The following is an 18,608-nucleotide window of genomic DNA, read 5'->3' on the forward strand; positions in this document are numbered from 1 at the left end:
CGCGACCCGACCTCGCATAAGCGGAAGATGATGGATGGATGGATGGATGGATGGATGGATGCTGAAATTATAACTAATATTGATACTGTTGATGATAATATTCATTTTTGTTTCACTACTTTTGGTTTGTTCTGTGTTGTGTTTGTGTCTCCTCTGTGTTGCTGGGTCAGGTTTGGTTTTGGAATTGGATTGCATTGTTGTGGTATTGCTGTGTATTTTTTGTTGGATTGATAAAAAAAAAAAAAAAATTGATTAAAAAAAAAATCGATTTAAAAAAAAAAGAGAATCGATTCTGAATCGCACAAAGAGAGAATCGTGATTCAAATTTGAATCGAGGTTTTCCCACCCCCCTAATTATTATCTTTGTAACGTTATTGGTACAAGGTGTCAATAATGTCGTTTAAAAAAATGTTTGTGTCACTAATGGTGTGATGTTGCCGTGGTTACGGACATCATCAACAGCAGCTTGACTTCTGGTTGTGTGCCTTCTTTTTGTAAAAGAGTTATTGTTGAGCCTTTGATTAAAACGCCAAGTCTTGATCCGACAAATTTGTCAAATTATCGGCCCATTTCCAAATTACCTTTTGTGTGGAACATTTTGGAGAAGTGTGTTTTTGCACAATTGCAGCCTTTTTTTAGATGAAAATAGCACTTTAGATCCATTTCAGTCTGGATACAAAGCTTTGCACAGTACTGAATCTGCTCTTTTAAAGCTTTTTAATGACTTGCTTTTAATGTCTGATTCTGGCAGCTCTGCCATTTTAGTGCTTTTAGATCTTTGACACAGTCCACCACACAATTCTTTTAGACCGCTTGAGAGACTGTGTGGGTGTCAGGGGGACTGCGTTACAGTGGTTCAGATCCTACCTGTCTGAGAGGTCCTTCTCTGTCAGGCTGGGGGACTCCACCTCTTCTTCTGCCCCGCTTTACTGTGGTGTCCCCCAGGGATCTATTTTAGGCCCCATCCTGTTCGCTCTTTATCTCCTCCCTCTTGGAGAGATTTTTAAGAAACATGGAGTGTTTTATCAATTTTATGCAGATGACTGCCAAATGTATATGCCAAGTTCAAAAAGCCACGGCCCCCTGACGCCCCTTCTTAACTGTCTATGTGACCTCAAGGCTTGGTTAGCACAGAATTTTTTAATAATGAATGAGGGGAAAAACGGAAATTTGAGTTTTTGGTCCGGCCCTCACTGACTTGGGACCATTGCAAAATGATGTGTGTCCCAAAGTCACCAGCCTTGGCGTCACTATAGACAGCCATTTTAAACTAGACAAACAAGTCAATGGCGTTTTAAAATGGTGTTTTTATCACCTTCGTCTTTTAGTAAAGGTTAAACCGTTTTTATCTTTTAACCTTTTTGAACAAGTGGTGCATGCTTTTATATCAAGTCTCCCGGACTACTGCAATGCACTTTATGCTGGCATTAGCCAAAAAGCTCTCTCCCGGTTGCAGTTAGTCCAGAACGCGGCAGCAGGACTTTTAACAGGGTCCAGGAAACCCCAGCATAGAACCCCAATTCTTCAGAGTTTGCACTGGCTCCCTGTTCATTTTAGAATTGATTTTAAAACATTGCTGTTTGTTTTTAAATCTTTACATGGACTGGCACCTCAGTATATCTCGGACCTCATCCAAATTTACACATGAGGTCCGAGAGCCAGTTCCAGCTCGTGGTGCCCAAGACCAGACTTAAGACCAGGGGAGACAGGGCCTTCTCTGTGGTCGGCCCTAAGCTCTGGAACACTCTGCCCCTCCATGTTCAAACTGCTTCCACAGTGGAGTGTTTTAAGTCTCGTCTTAAGACCCACTTTTATTCTTTAGCTTTTAACACTATGTGAGTTGTGTGGTCCTCTGTTCTCTGTTGTCCTCTGTGGTTTTTATACACTTTGATTTTTATTTTACTGTTATAATTGATTTGACCCTTTTAAAAATGTTTTTAATCATATTTATTTTTATATTGTTTTTATATTATATATATTGGGACCTGGGGATAGGTTGATTGGCAACACTAAATTGGCCCTAGTGTGTGAATGTTGTCTGTCTATCTGTGTTGGCCCTGCGATGAGGGGGCGTCTTGTCCAGGGTGTACCCCGCCTTCCGCCCGATTGTAGCTGAGATAGGCGCCAGCGCCCATCCCCAACCCCAAAAGGGAATAAGCGGTAGAAAATGGATGGATCGATGGGTTTTATATTGATTTATTTTTTGTTTTTATTAAGTCACTGGTGGAGCATAATATTGTTTTTAACATGGCTGTGCAGCACTTTGGAAACGTTCTTGTTTAAATATGCTATATAAATAAAGTGGATTGGTTAAGCATTTATACTATTATATACGGACACGTTTCCAGTGAGGGTTGGACTCCGCCAAGGCTGTCCTTTGTCACCGATTCTGTTCATAACTTTTATGGACAGAATTTCTAGGCGCAGCCAAGGCGTTGAGGGGTTCCGGTTTGGTGGCCACGGGATTAGGTCTCTGCTTTTTGCAGATGATGTGGTCCTGATGGCTTCATCTGACCGGGATCTTCAGCTCTCACTGGATCGGTTCGCAGCCGAGTGTCAAGCGACCGGAATGAGAAACAGCACCTCCAAGTCCGAGTCCATGGTTCTCGCCCGGAAAAGGGTGGAGTGCCATCTCCGGGTTGGGGAGGAGACCCTGCCCCAAGTGGAGGAGTTCAAGTACCTAGGAGTCTTGTTCACGAGTGGGGGAAGAGTGGATGGTGAGATCGACAGGCGGATCGGTGCGGCGTCTTCAGTAATGCGGACGTTGTATCGATCCGTTGTGGTGAAGAAGGAGCTGAGCCGGAAGGCAAAGCTCTCAATTTACCGGTCGATCTACGTTCCCATCCTCACCTATGGTCATGAGCTTTGGGTCATGACCGAAAGGATAAGATCACGGGTACAAGCGGCCCAAATGAGTTTCCTCCGCCGTGTGGCGGGTCTCTCCCTTAGAGATAGGGTGAGAAGCTCTGCCATCCGGGAGGAACTCAACGTAAAGCCGCTGCTCCTCCACATCGAGAGGAGCCAGATGAGGTGGTTCGGGCATCTGGTCAGGATGCCACCCGAACGCCTCCCTAGGGAGGTGTTTAGGGCACGTCCAACCGGTAGGAGGCCACGGGGAAGACCCAGGATACGTTGGGAAGACTATGTCTCCCGGCTGGCCTGGGAACGCCTCGGGATCCCCCGGGAAGAGCTAGACGAAGTGGCTGGAGATAGGGAAGTCTGGGCTTCCCTGCTTAGGCTGCTGCCCCCGCGACCCGACCTCGGATAAGCGGAAGATGATGGATGGATGGATGGACTATTATCATCATCTACGAAGGCAAAATGATCTCTGCTAAATCTTTGTTTCCACATGCAATATCATTGTCTTCCCATAACTTAATAAAGTATTTTAACTTGCTTCTCCCTAAAAGTCATTGTTCTAAAAGAGGTATGTGTTTTCAGGTGGAGTATGAGGGTCTCAAACATGAGATAAAGGTCCTGGGGGAGGAGACGGTTCTTCTGAACAGCCAGCTTGAAGACGCCTTGCGACTGAAAGAAATCTCTGCAGGGCAACTGGAGGAGGCTCTGGATGCCTTGAAGAATGAGCGCGAGCATAAGAACAATCTGAGAAAGGAGCTGTCCCACCACCTCAGCCTGAGTGACAGCGTCTACGGAGCGGGCGCCCACATCGCCCTCACTGTCACCGCTGTTGAAGGCCTCAAGTTCCCGGAGGAGGCCAACGGAAGTGGTGGCGCCAACGGCCCCGTTCCTACGGCCAACGGCAACAATGAGGACTGCAGTCGGCATAACGGCCACCTCCACAAAGGCGCCGTGTTGACAAAATTGAACGGAGACTACCGACCCGGTCGAAAAAGCGAAGGTCTGCTCCCGGTGCCAGATCTGTTCAGTGAGCTCAACTTGTCCGAGATGCAGAAGCTGAAACAGCAGCTGATACAGGTCAGTGGAAAAAAGAGATTGCCTTGTAAAAGACAATCAACAATGGCTAAGTGTTCCATAACCTGGTTCTCAAACTTGTATCACCATGTACCACCATAATGACTAATATTAAAATACAGTAAGGGCTTCACGGTGGCAGAGGGGTTAGTGCGTCTGCCTCACAATACGAAGTTCCTGCAGTCCAGGGTTCAAATCCAGGCTCGGGATCTTTCTGTGTGGAGTTTGCATGTTCTCCCCGTGAATGCGTGGGTTCCCTCCGGGTACTCCGGCTTCCTCCCACTTCCAAAGACATGCACCTGGGGATAGGTTGATTGGCAACACTAAATTAGCGCTAGTGTGTGAATGTTGTCTATCTGTGTTGGCCCTGCGATGAGGTGGCGACTTGTCCAGGGTGTACCCTGCCTTCCGCCCGATTGTAGCTGAGATAGGCGCCAGCGCCCCCCGCGACCCCGAAAGGGAATAAGCGGTAGAAAATGGATGGATGGATAAAATACAGTAGCAGAGATGTCCGATAATCTCGGCCTGCGTGTAGTGTGCAGGTAAAAAGGTGTCTAATGCTTACACCAAAAAAAAAAAAAAAGGTGAGTGCCTCTAAGAAGAGGTGGGTGGTAGGGATGCGCGGTTTGCGGTCTCATCTGCGGGGTCGGGCGGGTGACATGACGAAAAAATAGATTTTAAATAGATTTGGGCGGGTGGCGGTTGAACCATTCGTAAATATTTATTATACATAGTTCAGGGATCGGCAACCTTTACCACTCAAAGAGACATTTTGTCCTGTGTCACAAAGTAAAGAAGACGATAGGAACCGCAAATATTCTCGCAAATATCTGCTGGCGGTCACCCGGTTAGCAAGAATAAGGGCGTGCTATGAAGCCATTGCCTTTGTCGCCTTCTACAACATGTTAACTGCTTGCCAGTCCAGCAAAATGTTGTATGTGGCTTCCGCAGCAACACGCACACGACTGCAAGGCATACTGGGTGACACAGAGTACACTGATGGTTGTGATATAAACAATTTTAACACTCTTAGTAATATGCGCCACGCTGTGAAGCCACACCAAACAACAATGACAAACACATTTCGGGAGAACATCCTCACAGTTACACAACATAAACGCAACACAACAAGTACCCAGAATCCTTTGCATCCATGATTATTCCTGACTATATTATACACCCCGCTAGCACCAAACTCACAAGGGAAACTTAAAAAATAAAAATAAAATGAATAGAATGAAGTATCCTCATCCCCATTTTATCAACCATCACATTTATCTTTATTTGATGGCCTAATTCTTGAACTGAATGTAACCTTAGTAGGACTTCACACACAATCAACAATGTTTACAAAACTAAAAGTTAAATTTATCTTCTAAATAATACAAAATTACTCTTCTCAAACTAGTTTGTCAGGTTTGCCGCATCGTGCGCCAAAGTATCAGCATTCTCCACCCAGTTGGCTCATACATGTCTTTAAATCTCTGGATTGATGAAGTAATGTCCTGATCATTCTTACTGGGGACCCTGGGGAAAAAGAGGTAATATGGTTCACACGGACCGAATTTAAATAATTTTGCAGAATTCACACAAATTTGTACGTTTTAGGCTTAGGGTTACCCACACTGGTTTAAATTGAATTGAATTGAATTGAATTATATTTATATAGCGCTTTTCTCTAGTGACTCAAAGCGCTTTACATAGTGAAACCCAATATCTGACTTACATTTAAACCAGTGTGGGTGGCACTGGGAGCAGGTGGGTAAATTGTCATGCCCAAGGACACAACGGCAGTGACTAGGATGGCGGAAGCGGGAATCGAACCTGCAACCCTCAAGTTGCTGGCACGGCCACTGTACCAACCGAGCTATACCGCCCTATGTAACTTAATGTAACTTAGATATTGGGTTTCACTATGTAAAAGTGCTTTGAGTCACTAGAGAAAAGTGCTATATAAATATAATTCACTCCACTTCACTTCCTCTTTTAAACCGTTCAATTAAGTGTTTTTTTCATCATTTATTCTCTACAAAAAAACCTTCCGTAAAAGGAAAAAAAAAGTACGACATAATGACAGACACAGATAGACAGACAACATTCACACACTAGGGCCAATTTAGTGTTGCCAATCAACCTATCCCCAGGTGCATGTCTTTGGAAGTGGGAGGAAGCCGGAGTACCCGGAGGGAACCCACGCAGTCACGGGGAGAACATGCAAACTCCACACAGAAAGATCCCGAGCCTGGATTTGAACCCAGGACTGCAGGACCTTCGTATTGTGAGGCAGACGCACTAACCCCTCCGCCACCGTGAAGCTGCGATGAGGTGGCGACTTGTCCAGGGTGTACCCCGCCTTCCGCCCGATTGTAGCTGAGATAGGCGCCAGCGCCCCCCGCGACCCCGAACGGGAATAAGCGGTAGAAAATGGATGGATGGATGGATGGAATGACAGACAGAAATACCCATTTTTTTAATATATATATCCATCCATCCATCCATCCATTCGCTACCACTTATTCCCTTTTGGGGTCGCGGGGGGCGCTGGCGCCTATCTCAGCTACAGTCGGGCGGAAGGCGGGGTACACCCTGGACAAGTCGCCCCCTCATCACAGGGCCAACACAGATAGACAGACAACATTCACACACTAGGGCCAATTTAGTGTTGCCAATCAAGGTAAATTGAGCAAATTGGCTTTTTCTGGCAATGTATTTAAGTGTGTATCAAACTGGTAGCCCTTGGCATTAATCAGTACCCAAGAAGTAGCTCTTGCTTTCAAAAAGGTTGGTGACCCCTGTCATAACACATTCATTTAATGCACAGACTTTCTAGACATGGGGAGACCCGAAAATAATACGTTACAGTAGTCGAGGCGAGACGTAACAAACGCATGGATAATGATCTCACAGCGGAGCCAGCAGGAAACCATCCCAAGCGTAGGCGGACCAGCAGCGCAGAGATGTCCCCAGCCGATACACAGGGGGACATAGAAGAAAAAGAAAAGAAACGGCAGATCAACTGGTCTAAAAAGGGAGTCTATTTAAAGGCTAGAGTATACAAATGAGTTTTAAGGTGAGACTTAAATGCTTCTACTGAGGTAGCATCGCGAACTGTTACCGGGAGGGCATTCCAGAGTACTGGAGCCCGAACGGAAAACGCTCTATAGCCCGCAGACTTTTTTTGGGCTTTGGGAATCACTAATAAGCCGGAGTCTTTTGAACGCAGATTTCTTGCCGGGTTTGGGATGGTTTCCTGCTGGCTCCGCTGTGAACGGGACTCTCGCTGCTGTGTCGGATCCGCTTTGGACTGGACTCTCGCGACTGTGTTGGACCCATTATGGATTGAACTTTCACAGTATCATGTTAGACCCGCTCGACATCCATTGCTTTGGTCCTCTCCAAGGTTCTCATAGTCATCATTGTCACCGATGTCCCACTGGGTGTGAGTTTTCCTTGCCCTTATGTGGGCCTACCGAGGATGTCGTGGTGGTTTGTGCAGCCCTTTGAGACACTAGTGATTTAGGGCTATATAAGTAAACATTGATTGATTGATTGAAATAAGTATTGTTTATACATGTATGTTGCTGTCTCATCTGCTGCAAAGAAAACATATGTTGGTACTGAAGCTTTAATCCACATAATTGCCTGTAATAATTAACCATTTTTGACGGAAACAAAGAACCTAAAGGGATTTTTATTTTAATGCAAGTTGATATCGCAGCAGCATTCCCAGCGTCGTAATATTTAGAATGCTGCCCGAATTCCCTCAAGCTGTTTGGGTTATTCCTGGCGTGATTGTAAATGTCTGTTCGATGATGTTACATAAGCAACGTTGGCATTTCTTCTTTATTGCCACGTTGATGCAAAGAGTGCAGCGGCAGCCGAGAAGACAGTTGCCCCGCATGTGTGTGAGGCTGCCTGTCAGTGTGATGAACAAACCCACAGGACACAGAGACACCGCACAAACACATTTTCAGTCAAGAAGTATGCCATCAACATGGAAAGCTAGTCCTAATAAAAAGAAAAAGTTTTCTTATAACAAAGCATTGAAAAGCACATATCAAAATAATCAATCAATCAATGTTTATTTATATAGCCCCAAATCACAAATGTCTCAAAGGACTGCACAAATCATTACGACTACAACATCCTCGGAAGAACCCACAAAAGGGCAAGGAAAACTCACACCCAGTGGGCAGGGAGAATTCACATCCAGTGGGACGCCAGTGACAATGCTGACTATGAGAAACCTTGGAGAGGACCTCAAATGTGGGCAAACCCCCCCTATAGGGGACCGAAAGCAATGGATGTCGAGCGGGTCTAACATGATACTGTGAAAGTTCAATCCATAGTGGCTCCAACACAGCCGCGAGAGTTCAGTTCAAGCGGATCCAAGACAGCAGCGAGAGTCCCGTCCACAGGAGACCATCTCAAGCGGAGGCGGATCAGCAGCATAGAGATGTCCCCAACCGATACAGGCGAGCGGTCCATCCTGGGTCCCGACAAGCGGTCCATCCTGGGTCTCGACTCTGGACAGCCAGTACTTCATCCATGGTCATCGGACCGGACCCCCTCCACAAGGGAGGGGGGGACATAGGAGAAAGAAAAGAAGCGTCAGATCAACTGGTCTAAAAAGGAGGTCTATTTAAAGGCTAGAGTATACAAATGAGTTTTAAGGTGAGACTCAAATGCTTCTACTGAGGTAGCATCTCGAACTGTTACCGGGAGGGCATTCCAGAGTACTGGAGCCCGAACGGAAAAACGCTCTATAGCCCGCAGACTTTTTTTGGGCTCTAGGAATCACTAATAAGCCGGAGTCTTTTGAACGCAGATTTCTTGCCGGGACATATGGTACAATACAATCGGCAAGATAGGATGGAGCTAGACCGTGTAGTATTTTATACGTAAGTAGTAAAACCTTAAAGTCACATCTTAAGTGCACAGGAAGCCAGTGCAGGTGAGCCAGTACAGGTATATATGTATGTATATATGTATATAAAGGTATATACAGTATAGGTATATATGTATGTATATATGTATATAAAGGTATATACAGTACAGGCGTAATGTGATCAAACTTTCTTGTTCTTGTCAAAAGTCTAGCAGCCGCATTTTGTACCAACTGTAATCTTTTAATGCTAGACATGGGGAGACCCGAAAATAATACGTTACAGCAATGGTTCCCAAACTTTTGCAGGCTGGCGCCCCCTTGGCTCCCCAGTGAATTCCTAGCGCCTCACAAGACCCTCGGGTGCCGTGAATTTCAATCAAGCAAGCTACGGAATTTACCGCCAATGTTTTTCTTGTAAAGTGTATGGAAGCTGGATGAATTAGATGCCAAAAACCAACCACTTTCATGTGGTATTGTACAGAAAGGACAACTTTTTTTATCCTCCATTTGAAAATGTGGGCGTTATCATCATTACTGTCTGATTCCAATCAATGCAAGTCATCAGAATCAGGTAATACACCAACTTATATTCTTGTCTTTGTGAAAGACATCTATATGTGTTACACATGCTTGTATTATCATTAAACACATTTAACTTGTTTACAAAAATGTCTCTTTCATAAATAAATAAATATAAATGATATATATAAATGAGGTAGATCCCCTCGAGTTGGTCAATTGAAAAGTAGCTCGCCTGCAGAAAAAGTGTGGGCACCCCTGCACTAACCCCTCTGCCACCGTGAAGCCCCTTTATTATTGTATATTCAATCCTTTATTGTCAATGGCATATATAGCAAGGAGATTGAATTAAATCATAAATATTCAATCATTTATTGTCAGTGGCATAAATGGCAAAGAGATGAAATTAAAGCATAAATCGACAATGGCATAGGATGCATATACCATATTTTTTTTACCATAAGGGGCCCCGGATTAGAGCTTCACGGTGGAAGAGGGGTTAGTGCGTCTGCCTCACAATACGAAGGTCCTGCAGTACTGGGTTCAAATCCAGGCTCAGGATCTTTCTGTGTGGAGTTTGCATGTTCTCCCCGTGACTGCGTGGGTTCCCTCCGGGTACTCCGGCTTCCTCCCACTTCCAAAGACATGCACCTGGGGATAGGTTGATTGGCAACACTAAATTGGCCCTAGTGTGTGAATGTTGTCTATCTGTGTTGGCCCTGCGATGAGGTGGCGACTTGTCCAGGGTGTACCGTGCCTTCCGCCCGATTGTAGCTGAGATAGGCGCCAGCGCCCCCCGCGACCCCAAAAGGGAATAAGCGGTAGAAAATGGATGGATGGATGTCATAACGTTTTTAGCTTTCAATCAGACATTATCGTGAGGTTTTGTATTAGTGTTCCTAAAATGTTGATATACCAACTCTAAGACACATTTTTTTTCTCTAAATTTGGCCCCGAGTCAAAATAATTGCCCAGGCCTGGGATATAAGTTGATTATTTATGTTATGGTCTCTGCCACACCGGACTCTGTTTGGAGGGACTGGAGGAGATGCGGATGAGGGGACAGGGCTGCGGAGCTAGCACTGAGCTACTGGGACGGAGAGTCTTCGCGGTGTCTTGGCTGGGTGAGCAGGTGTCGGACACCTCAGTCACCTTGGACGTATCCTCGCTCATCCATGCGGACTGGACACTGGCCGAGAGTGGAGTCGGCTGTCTTGGTTGCTTTGTTGGGTCTGCTCCTGTCTCTGGCCATGCTCCCTCCTCCCCAGCGGACGATGGCGTGGAACACCACAGAGGCCACCACAGTGTATATGTTTCTTTTACTTTTTATTCATAGCTGTATGTAGAAGTGTCTGGTTAAATCTGCTGCTTTAATGTCTTTAATGTCCTCTGTGTTCTTTGATGTTTGATGTTTCCCTCTTACACACATGGAAGAGGGATGTGTACCATGGCTATGAGTTGTTGTTTTTTCCCTTGGCCTCAGTCTGCACCCCCTCTCTAGGGCCCAGGCTAAGACCGATTTTTATTTCAATCTTCTATTTTTTTCTCCCTCGCCCCCCCATGTTTACCTGTATGTCATCTTTTTTGTAAGGGGCGCTGGAAGCCGGCAGACCCGTCAGCGATCCTGTTCTGTCTCCCTGTAATGTTTGTCTGATCTTGAATGGGATTGTGCTGAAAATTTTAATTTTCCTGAAGGAACTCTCCTGACGGAATAAATAAAGTACTATCTAATCTAATCTAATCTAATCTAATGTCTGCCATTCAGGTTTCCCAGTGTTGATGTGCTTTTTTGACTAAAGCATGCAAAAAGTTTGAAAAGCAGGTATTGAGAGAGTCTGCCTGTTTCCTGCAGGTGGAGCGTGAGAAAGCAGCTCTGATCATGAACCTGCAAGAGTCGCAGACCCAGCTGCAGCACACACAAGGAGCTCTGACTGAGCAGAGCGAGCGCCTCCATCGCCTCACAGAACGCGTCAACGCCATGAAGCATCTCACCGGCGGCAGAGAGCCGGATGACTCCCAGGAGAGTGAGAAACCTGCGGGCGGCTCGCTGTCGCCACAGGCCAACGCTCATCGTGACGTGGCCGTACACGGCTTCGAGGTCCTGGAGTGTAAGTACAAGGTGGCCGTGACTGAGGTGATCGACCTGAAAGCAGAGCTCAAGGCCCTGAAGGAGACGTACAACCAGGCGGTGGAAGGGCGAGGAGACGCTCACTCTGACGACAGAGTTCGAGCACTGAGCGAACAGGTTTGTTGACGCAAATAATTGAACGGCCAGGGAAACTAGCACAGTGCTGCAGAACAGTAGTAACTCTCATGTACTATTTGTATGGAAAGTGATTTGATGGCGCTATCGGCAGGGTTAAAAGGAATGCTTTGGATCGGAAGCTATGAATCCAGTAGATCAGGGGTAGGGAACCTATGGCTCTAGAGCCAGATGTGGCTCTTTTGATGACTGCATCTGGCTCTTGGATAAATCTGAGCTGACATTGCTTGACACCATAAGTAATGAATAATTCCACTCGTAATCACAGTGATAAAAATAACGTTCAAAATATAAAACATTCTCATGCATTTTTATGTTCAAGAAGTTGCGTTAATGGTAAGAAGTTATTTATTTATTATTGGTTAGTGTGGGGCTTGTCCTCCTGGGGGTTCTTCAGACCCCCAAGCACCGACATGAGAGCCTGTTTCAGGGTTACAATATTGTTTCATTTTTCAATAAGTCTCCCAGTTGCTTTCCAGCAATTATCTTTTTCTCTTTCGTCCTCGCTCGCGCTCCGGCTCCAGCCCCAACCCCGTCCCTCCCCCTGGCTGCTGCTTATAAACAGAGCGACAGGTGATTAGATAACGAGGCCCAGGTGGGCCATCTACGCGTCATTACAGGCATATCAAATCAAATTTAAATGAAAATTGGAGGGGGGAGGCAGGTTTGGTGGTAGCGGGGGTGTATATTATAGCATCCCAGAAGAGTTAGTGCTGCAAGGGGTTCTGGGTATTACGTGCGTCACGGTGCAGATGTTCTCCCGGAATGTTTGTCATTCTTGTTTGGTGTGGCTTCACAGTGTGGCGCATATTTGTAACAGTGTCAAAGTCGTTTATGTCTGATTAGCACATAAGTCAACACCATCAACAAAACTCACCTTTGTGATTTCGTTGACTTTATCGTTGCAAATGCATCTGCAGGTTATCCATACATCTCTGTGCCATGTCTGTCTTAGCATCGCCGGTCAAATGTGCGGACACTCTGGCATATTCGATGGGGGTCTGGCGGCAGATTTCTTGCCAGTGGTGCAACTTGAATCCCTCCCTGTTAGTGTTGTTACACCCTCCCACAACACACCGACGAGGCATGATGTCTCCAAGGTTCCAAAAAATTGTTGAAAAAACGGAAAATAACTGAGCTGAGACCCGGTGTTTGTAATGTGAAAATGAAAATGGCGGGTGTGTTACCTCGGTGACGTCACGTTCTGACGTCATCGCTAAAAGACCGGTAAACAGAAAGGCGTTTAATTTGCCAAAATTCACCCATTTAGACTTCGGAAATCGGTTAAAAAAATACACGGTCTTTTTTCTGCAACATCAAGGTATATATTGACGCTTGCATAGGTTTGGTGATAATGTTCCCCTTTAAGGCTGTTACTCTGGTGTGTTGTCAGGATTTTAAAGGGAAACATTATCACAATTTCTGAAGGGTTAAAACCAATAAAAATCAGTTCCCGGTGGCTTATTTTATTTTTCGAAGTTTTTCTCAAAATTTTACCCATCACGCAATATCCCGAAAAACGGCTTCAAAGGGCCTGATTTTAACCGTCGTTTTATCCACCCGTCCAGTGTGACCTGTATGGCTGTTGACCAAGTATGCCTTGCATTCATTCGTGTGTGTTAAAGCCGCAGATATTATGTGACTGGGCCGGCACGTTGTTTCTATGGCGGAAAAGCGGACGTGACAACGGGTTGTAGAGGACGTTAAAGGCAGTGCCTTCGAGGCACGCCCCCAATATTGTTGTCCGAGTGGAAATCGGGAGAAATTCGGAAGAATTGTTGCCCCGGGGCAGTGAAATGCGTTGTTACAGCGGCACCGCCCCTTTATAATACCGGTGGGCCAGCTCTAATCTTAGTTTGATATTACCTCAAGGGCCAAATTAAATCAGACGGCGGGCCAAATTTGGCCCACGGGCCAGAGTTTGACACCCATGCTCTAATACTTCTGCGATCTGGTTTATTGCTACATTTATTGCTGGCAATTAATCCAAGTTCATGTGTTATTCAGATAACCCATTTGGAGAGAAGCTGTGGTGAAGGCCGCGAGAGGGTGGCGAGCCTGGAGGCGGAGCTACGAGTGGCCAGCAGCACGGCCACAGAGAGCCAGGGCATGCTGAACACAGCGCAGGACGAGCTGGTGACCTTCAGCGAGGAGCTGGCACAGCTTTACCACCACGTGTGTCTCTGCAACAACGAGACGCCCAACCGCGTCATGCTCGACTATTACCGCCAGAGCCGAGTCACACGCAACGGCAGCCTAAAAGGCTCAGAAGACCCCCGGGCTTTACTCACACCTCGCCTGGCCCGACGCCTGGCCGCAGTCTCGGCGCTCTGCTCCTCCGAGGCTCCCCGTAGTCCCGTGGACTCCCCGTCTAAAGACGCCAGCGTCAATTCGGTGGACTCGCCGGCACACCACAGCAGCCCCGGCCGCAACCCCATCGCCGCCATTCTCGCCAGCATGTCTCCTTGCCCGTCACCGGTGCCGTCCGATGCCGGGGGAGACCTGAGGAAGGAGCCCATGAACATCTACAACCTGAACGCCATCATCAGGGATCAGATCAAGCACCTGCAGAGAGCCGTCGACCGCTCTCTACTGTTGTCCAGGCAGAGGGCCGCAGCCAGAGAGCTGGCGCCCATACTGGATAAGGACAAGGAGTCATGTATAGAGGAACTCCTCAAGCTCAAGTCCCTGCTCAGCACCAAGAGGGAGCAGATAGCCACACTCAGGCTGGTTCTGAAGGCCAACAAACAGGTGCAAAATCCGACTCGTAATATTAAAGTCATAGCCATTGAAACTGAGTAGCATTTATATATTTTTAAAGGGGAATATTATCACAATTTCAAAAGGGTTAAAAACAATAAAAATCAGTTTCCAGTATTTTTCAAAGTTTTTTTCAAAATGTTACCCCTCACGGAATATCCCTAAATAAAGCTTTAAAGTGCCTTATTTTCGCTATCTTCGAAACCACTATCCATTTCCCTGTGACGTCACACAGTGCTGCCAATACAAACAACATGGCGGTTACCACGGCAAGATATAGCGACATTAGCTCGGATTCAGACTCGGATTTCAGCGGCTTAAGCGATTCAACAGATTACGCATGTATTGAAACAGATGGTCGGACTATGGAGGCAGATAGCGAAAACGAAATTGAAGAAGGAATTGAAGCTATTGAGCGAATAGCTATTGACGCTATTCGGCCATAAAATGGGTGTACCTAATGAAGTGGCCCATAGCATGGCTGCCTTATTAGCATCGCCGGTAAAATGTGCGGACCAAACGATCAGGACTCTCGCATCTTGTGACACTGGAGCGACTTAAATCCGTCGATTGGTAAGTGTTTGTTTTGCATTAAATGTGGGTATCTAGTTTCAGCTAGCGTAAATAGAATGTTAGCATCGATTAGCGTAGCATGTTAGCATCGATTAGCTGGCAGTCATGCTGCCACCAAATATGTCTGATTAGCACATAAGTCAACAACATCAGCAAAACTCACCTTTGTGATTTCGTTGACTTTATCGTTGCAAATGCATCTGCAGGTTATCCATACATCTCTGTGCCATGTCTGTCTTAGCATCGCCGGTAAAATGTGAAGACACTCTGGCACATTCAATGGGGGTCTGGCGGCAGATTTATTGCCAGTGGTGCAACTTGAATCCCTCCCTGTTAGTGTTGTTACACCCTCCGACAACACACCGACGAGGCATGATGTCTCCAAGGTTCCAAAAAATTGTCGAAAAAACGGAAAATAACAGAGCTGAGACCCGGTGTTTGTAAAGACCGATAAACAGAAAGGCGTTTAGTTTGCCAATATTCACCCATTTAGACTTCGGAAATCGGTTAAAAAAATACATGGTCTTTTTTCTGCACCATCAAGGTATATATTGACGCTTGCATAGGTTTGGTGATAATGTTCCCCTTTAAGGCTGTTTCTCTGGTGTGTTGTCAGGATTTTAAAGGGGAACATTATCACAATTTCTGAAGGGTTAAAACCAATAAAAATCAGTTCCCGGTGGCTTATTTTATTTTTCAAAGTTTTTCTCAAAATTTTACCCATCACGCAATATCCCGAAAAACGGCTTGAAAGGGCCTGATTTTAACCGTCGTTTTATCCACCCGTCCATTATCCTGTGACGTCACACAGAAACAAACATGGCGGATAGCACAGAAAGGTATAGCGATATTAGCTCGGATTCAGACCCGGATATCAGCGCCGTGAGCGATTCAACAGATTACGCATGTATTGAAACGGATGGTTGGAGTGTGGAGGCAGGTAGCGAAAACGAAATTGAAGAAGAAACTGAAGCTATTGAGCCATATCACGACAGATAGCGGCACGGGAGGAAGCGAGGACGAATTCGGCGATCGCCTGTTAACCAACGATTGGTATGTGTTTGTTTGGCATTAAATGTGGGTGGAGGGAAAGGCTGGATGCAAATATAGCTACAAATGAGGCATAATGATGCAATACAGTGGGGCAAATAAGTATTTAGTCAGCCAGCGATTGTGCAAGTTTTCCCACTTAAAATGACAGAGGTCTGTAATTTTCATCATAGGTACACTTCAACTGTGAGAGACAGAATGTGAAAAAAAAATCCAGGAATTCACATTGTAGGAATTATAAAGAATTTATTTGGAAATTATGGTGGAAAATAAGTATTTGGTCAACCATTCAAAGCTCTCACTGATGGAAGGAGGTTTTGGCTCAAAATCTCACGGATCAATTGTCCTGTCCCCAAAGTATGATGTTTCCACCCCCATGCTTCACAGTAGTTATGGTGTTCTTGGGATGCAACTCAGTATTCTTCTTCCTCCAAACACGACAAGTTGAGTTTATACCAAAATGGATACATGGATGATACAGCAGAGGATTGGGAGAATGTCATGTGGTCAGATGAAACCAAAATACGACATTTTGGTATAAACTCCACTCGTCGTGTTTGGAGGAAGAAGAATACTGAGTTGCATCCCAAGAACACCATACCTACTGTGAAGCATGGGGGTGGAAACATCATGCTTTGGGGCCGTTTTTCTGCTAAGGGGACAGGACGATTGATTGTGGATTATAGGCAAAAATTCCCCCAAAAGGTTGCTTCCCCTTTAAACTTTTCCGAACTCAAAACCAAAACAGCAAAATCAGCTCCTTCTTCTTCCTACTGTTTTGGCAAACCACGACCAACGTTATTAGCAACTCAAGCTAACTCGTAGCAAGGCGATGTTTCAATATAGTTTCTCTGCTTTAGCTCATTACAATAACAATGTCAGTATAGCTGGGTTAGAATGTCCGCCCTGAGATCGGTAGGTTGTGAGTTCGAATCCCGGCCGAGTCATTCTAAAAAGGGGACCCATTACCTCCTTGCTTGGCACTCAGCATCAAGGGTTGGAATTGGGGGTTAAATCACCATAAATGATTCCCGGGCACGGCACAGCTGCTGCTCACTGCTCCCCTCACCTCCCAGGGGGGGGGGATCAAGGGTGATGGGTCAAATGCAGAGAATAATTTCACCACACCTCGTGTGTGTGTGACAATCATTGGTACTTTAACTTTAACTTTAACATGCATGAAAATAGAGTGTTGTTGGCATTTTTTGTTTTTGTTTTTTAGTGCACTTTTTTGATTGACTGAAACTTGTATTAGTAGATTGCACAGTACAGTACGCATTCCGTAAAATAGACCCGAATAAGTTTTAACACGTTTTTCAACTTGTTAATCAATTCATGGTAAATATATCCCGCTTTACAGGCGGAATAGACTCATATTATTACCTGCATCGGTAGCCAACTTACTAGAAAATTAGAAAATCGTACTCGCAGTTTTTCACTATTCAGAACACACACTAAAACTGAGCTGGCTAGAATGTAAACAAAATGCTGGACGACAGCAAAGACTATATCCGAATATGACATGACAATCAACAATGTCCCTACTAAGAAGGATAAAAAACACTGAAATATTTTTCATTGGTAAAACAAAGCAGGTGTGCTCAAAGAAGACCTTAAACTGCTACAGGAAAACTCCTGTAGCAGAAAAAGAGAAAAATGTGTGTTCTTGTCTCACATCTTTCTGTTTCTATGGCATTGTTTTATTGGCTCCTGTAAATGAATGTATGGCAAACACCGATATATCATACCTCTGCAAATTTTAGGTGCACTTGTGCAATACAAGAATGGTAAAAAAAAACGACTCTGCCTTTACAAAGTCGGATTTTTGGAATGAACTAGACGTAGCAAGAGGCCTCATTTAAAGTGATTGTCCACATTGCAGACAGCCGAGGTGGCGCTGGCGAATCTGAAGAGCAAGTATGAGAACGAGAAGACCATGGTGACGGAAACCATGATGAAGCTGAGGAACGAGCTCAAGGCTCTCAAAGAAGACGCCGCCACCTTCTCGTCCCTCAGGGCCATGTTTGCCACCAGGCGAGTCCTGCAGCGGCCGTCGCTGTCAAAATGTTCATTTCAAGACCGATCACGGCCAACATCCTGTCTCTCTGCAGATGCGACGAGTACGTCACCCAGCTGGATGATATGCAGAGGCAGCTGGCGGCGGCGGAGGACGAGAAGAAGACCTTGAACTCTCTCCTCCGCATGGCCATACAGCAGAAACTGGCCTTGACACAACGCCTGGAGGATCTGGAGTTTGACCACGAGCAAATCCACAGAGGCCGCGGCGCTAAGGTGCCCAAGATAAGAAGCAGCCCTCCCAAAGTAAGTGGAAAAGTACTTTAAAGGCCTCCTGAAAGCCACTACTAGCGACCACGCAGTCTGATAGTTTATATATCAGTGATGAAATATTAACATTGCCACATATTAGTTTACTAAATCACAATATTAAATTTTGCGCCGAAATATCCTGCTGAAACGTCTCGGTATGATGACACGTGCGCGTGACGTCACAGGTTGTAGAGAACATTTTCTTCCAGCATCGTTCCCAGCTATTAAGTAGTCTGTTTTCATCGCAAAATTCCACAGTATTGCTGAATCTTTTGCAATTTGTTCAATGAACAA

The 18,608-nt window shown here is 45.6% G+C and overlaps 1 protein-coding gene across 6 annotated transcripts in view; it reads left to right on the top strand.

The window, feature by feature from the left end:
* Positions 1-18,608, top strand: part of bicd1a (bicaudal D homolog 1a) — a 127,202-nt gene that overhangs the window by 94,468 nt on the left and 14,126 nt on the right. For all 6 annotated transcript variants that reach the window (XM_061917944.1, XM_061917945.1, XM_061917947.1 and 3 more), the window contains 5 exons: positions 3,442-3,936; positions 11,193-11,585; positions 13,611-14,354; positions 17,869-18,020; positions 18,098-18,308. In XM_061917944.1, coding sequence (XP_061773928.1) covers positions 3,442-3,936; positions 11,193-11,585; positions 13,611-14,354; positions 17,869-18,020; positions 18,098-18,308 — 1,995 coding nt within the window. The remainder of the gene's footprint in view (positions 1-3,441; positions 3,937-11,192; positions 11,586-13,610; positions 14,355-17,868; positions 18,021-18,097; positions 18,309-18,608) is intronic.

The sequence above is a fragment of the Nerophis ophidion genome, linkage group LG12, assembly GCF_033978795.1.
Source record: "Nerophis ophidion isolate RoL-2023_Sa linkage group LG12, RoL_Noph_v1.0, whole genome shotgun sequence".
Taxonomy (NCBI): domain Eukaryota; kingdom Metazoa; phylum Chordata; class Actinopteri; order Syngnathiformes; family Syngnathidae; genus Nerophis; species Nerophis ophidion.